The sequence below is a fragment of the Lathyrus oleraceus genome, chromosome 4, assembly GCF_024323335.1.
Source record: "Lathyrus oleraceus cultivar Zhongwan6 chromosome 4, CAAS_Psat_ZW6_1.0, whole genome shotgun sequence".
NCBI lineage: Eukaryota > Viridiplantae > Streptophyta > Magnoliopsida > Fabales > Fabaceae > Lathyrus > Lathyrus oleraceus.
The window spans coordinates 341,246,691-341,251,036 of NC_066582.1; the positions used below are offsets into that span (position 1 = coordinate 341,246,691).

The 4,346-nt window shown below is 41.4% G+C and overlaps 1 protein-coding gene across 1 annotated transcript; it reads left to right on the forward strand.

Annotated features, from left to right (window-relative positions):
• The first annotated feature begins 1,503 nt into the window (after positions 1-1,503).
• Positions 1,504-2,679, forward strand: LOC127135506 (protein MAIN-LIKE 2-like). Its single transcript, XM_051062185.1, has 2 exons — positions 1,504-1,777; positions 1,879-2,679. The coding sequence occupies exons 1-2, from the start codon at positions 1,718-1,720 to the stop codon at positions 2,590-2,592; spliced, it is 774 nt and encodes a 257-aa protein (XP_050918142.1). The 5' UTR covers positions 1,504-1,717; the 3' UTR covers positions 2,593-2,679.
• The last annotated feature ends 1,667 nt before the right edge of the window (positions 2,680-4,346 follow it).

A 4,346-nucleotide genomic window follows, 5' to 3' on the forward strand; every position in this document is an offset into this window, starting at 1 on the left:
GACCATTGTGCATCATCTGCAGCATCTCCACCAGCTGGATCCTGATTTGTTAGTTGAGACTGTTGAGACGGTATACATGGTTGTAGAGTAATGTACAACTCGATACAATCCATGCTTGAATGTTCATGACTAAGAAACATGCTTTCAACATCTTCATCGTCTCGTATCTTTAGGGGGAAAAACTTGCATTGACCATTCTCAAAAAATATAGGATTCTGATATGTCATCTTTGACACAATACCTGATGCTATAAAGGATTGTATTCTTTTTTTGAAATGCAAAAAGGTTGCATTTCTCTTCATCGTGACTCTAATGGTATCAGTGTTTCTAAAACAAAAACCATGAAGCTCAGACTCAAAAGTTTCACCGTTGCAGTGAACGTTGATACTGTATAATGATGAAGATGACATTTTGGAGATGAAAACTATTTTGCAAGTGCAGATGAATGTGAGTGAAGATGAAAAGTATTTTGCAGATGATAAGTATTAATGTGAGTGAAGATGAATGTGAGTGAAGATGAAAAGTATTTTGGAGATGAAAAGAATTTTGCAAGTGCAGATGAATGTGATAGTAAGACACTTAAATAGATGGTATCAGTGTCTCACATTGAAGCTAGTCTGAGATACCGTGTCAAGCATGCAAGTAATTTCTGAGATGAGGTGTCTGTCATGCAATACAGTGTGAGTTGATGTGTCAAGCATGCTAGCTAGTCAAGAATTGATGTGTCTGTCATGCAAGACAGTGTGAGTTGATGTGTCAAGCATGCTAGCTAGTCAAGAGTTGATGTGTCAGTCATGCAAGACAGAAGTGAGTATTCAACATGCAGGATACTAGAGAGCCACGTGTCTGAGATGACGCGTCAATCCTGCAAGACAGTGTGAGTTGATGTGTCAACCAGGCAAGCCATCAAGAAGCTAGTCATCAGCATGCACGAGACAAGACAGACACGTGTCGGACACCTAAGATGGTCAGAGATGATGTGTTAACTAGGAAAGCCATCAAGAAGCTAGTCATCAGCATGCAGGAGACAAGACAGACACGTGTCGGACACCTAAGATGGTCAGAGATGATGTGTCAACCAGGCAAGCTATCAAGAAGCTAGTCATCAGCATGCAGGAGACAAGACAGACACGTGTCGGACACCTAAGATGGTCAGAGATGATGTGTCAATCATGCAAGCCATCAAGAAGCTAGTCATCAGCATGCAGGAGACAAGACAGACACGTGTCGGACACCTAAAATGGTTAGAGATGATGTGTCAATCATGCAAGCCATCCATAAGTGATTTGTTCAGCATGCAGGAGACAACAATGCCACTTGTCAGACATGCAGAAGGTGGCGCCAATTGGTTTGGCGCCTACCTTTAAGGCTTATACATGGTCGCCAATTTGAATGGCGCCCCCATGGAGTCAGTCCTCGAAACCAAGCATTCAGAACTAGCGTTGCATGCATGTACCCTATGGTGTCGCCAATTTGAATGGCGCCCCCACTTTAATATTGCACATGGTCGCCAAATGAGGTGGAGACACCATGCAAACACAATTTTTCATGCACTCCTCCATTTGCCTATAAATTGATCCACTCCTTCAACAATTCTTCCACACCAACATTCTCACTACTTCATCTACATTTCTCACTACTTCATCTACATTACTTCTTTTACAACTTCATCTTCAACAAAATCTTCCATTTTCATCTACACCAACTCCCCAACAATATGTCTTTACTCACAATGGGCGAAGCACACAGAGGAACAGTTGCAAACATCGCGACATACGTAAGTTTTTTCTTATACTTCTTTTTTATGTTTCATCTCCACCAACCCCATTTTATTTTTAAATACCGACTTAGTCAAGTGTTACATTATTTCTATTATAGGAGGTCTCAAGGTTTCGAACTCGAGTCCACGAATTTGTCCCAATGGACCCGATGATTCAACCTTATGTTGAACTCGCCGGTTTTGGTCACCTTAGCAAAATTATGTCTTGGTCTATAGATAACATGTTCATTCTAGCCTTATGCGAAAGATGGAGGCCAGAGACACACACATTTTGGTTTCCAACCGGTGAGTGTACCGTGACGTTAGAATACGTCTACATGCTTTTAGGACTACGAATTGAAGGCAAAGCTGTTAATGGTAAGACCAAATATGCAAATTCAATTTGCATGGAGCTTTTAAACACTGATTTGTTAGATGATAATGCTAGGGGACAAGGTATACTACTTTCACGCCTAAAGTCATATTATAATAGTTTTTATTTAGATGAGCATTCTACCGAAGATGCTCGAATCATCAAAACTAGGTGTTACATTATGTTGTTACTAGGATCCTTTTTATTTCCCGAAGGTAGTGGTTCTAGCATGCATATTATGTACTTACCTTTATTTAGACATATAGATAGAATAGGTAGTTATAGTTGGGGATCCGCATGTCTAGCCTATCTCTATAGTTCTTTGTGCAAAAACTCCCACAAAGATACTTCTACATTTCCTGGATGTGCTGTTTTGCTACAAGCATGGGGATGGTCAAGACTACCGTCTCTAGCACCGGTCAATAGCAACCCCTTCACTTTTCCATATGCAAAAAAGTAAGTTGTTTAAATTGCTATATCTTTACTTCCTTCCTTACAGTTTATTACCCATAACTAATTTATTTTAACTTTTTGGTGTAGATGGTCGGCACGCGGTATGAATTACAGCAGATGTCCGAGACACTGTATTACTCAATATCGCAACCTGTTGGATCACCTTCGACCGGCAGACGTAAGCAAAATAATTTCATTATTTCTTCATATTATGTTGACTTTTTCTACATTCATTTAAATCCTATCGTCTTTAACATTTCAGTTCATTTGGCGTCCATACCTTAATATGGGTCATGAGCATCAGATCAACCCTGAAGACGCAGCCGTATGGACAACATGCACACCGATAATACGGTTCACAACAGTGGAGCTGCACAACACCGACCGTGTGAAGCTGCAGTTTGGTATGGTCCAGAATATCCCAGATCCCCCAGCTAGCCTAGGAGAATGGCATATGCGTAAAGTGAACGACCAATGGAACTACAACCCTTGGCAAACCTTCGCAAGATCAGAGTGTCGCAAGTGGAAGCACCGTCATGACCATGTCTTAACTGACGCAGTCATGCCAAATGAGGTAAAACCAAGTCGTACTTATATGGCTTGGTATAGATCAGTTGGATTTCAATTCATCGCCGATGATATGTACCTCTACGACCCACGCCAGACAAGTTACACACAAGAAGGATCAACATCTAACCCCCAACAACATTCTCAGCCCGGTTACTCACAACCACCTATCCGACAAACTTTTCGTTCCACAAACACACAAACATACAACCAAAACATGCCATTCACCCAACCCCAAAACCAAGAACATCCCCCATACCACCACCAACAAATGGACCATCAACCTTCGACCGAACATCGCTTCGCACCCACACCATCACCCTACCAAAGTCGCCTTACCCAAAACACTAACCGCCCCATCACCTACCGTAGCCAAGAACCCCAAACATCACAATACCAAAACATCCCACAACCATATCTCTTCCAAACACCCCAACAACCTTTCCAACCTTTCCTAGACCCATCATTGTCACCCATGTCCCCCTTCAACCGTCCCAGTCGCCCATCCATGAGTCAACCACACCCCAACTTATCTGGCATGGGTCATGAGCTCAGCTACGCCGGTACACCATCATTGAATACTGAAGACTATGCTGAGTTGGATGAATACCTCAACGGATCTTCTCCTGTAGGAGGTAATGACGCTCCTGGACCATCAGATGAACAAACACCGGTGCAGAATCGTCAACGTGGGTTAGGGCCAAGGGTTAGGGTAGCTAGGGGATGTGGGACCGGAGGTCGGTTAGGTGATCCCGGTCACCACCATTAGGATTCTTTGTGTAAAATCCAAATTTTATTAATATCAATTCGTATTATGTCAAATTTATCTTTGTGTAAACTCCAAACATTAGGTTTCTTTCATAATTCTAAAATAAACACATATCATAATACAAAAATTTATAGGTCAGAAATCCTAATTCAAGGACTTGTTATTGTTATGTTGAAGGGCTTGAATTTGGTCCCTTTTGGCAAAATTCACATACACATATTTTGACAGAAACCCTAATTTTGGGTCAAGTTCGCAAGGACCTACCTCACTCATTTTTAATTATTTTGAGGTGGGACCAAGTGCATTGGAAACTTTAAGGTGTCTACTTCACTTGTTATGTTGGACAAAAATTCATAACTCTAACACAAACACATGCAATAATACAAAACATTATAGGTCAGATAACAGATAAAATGTCAAAGAGT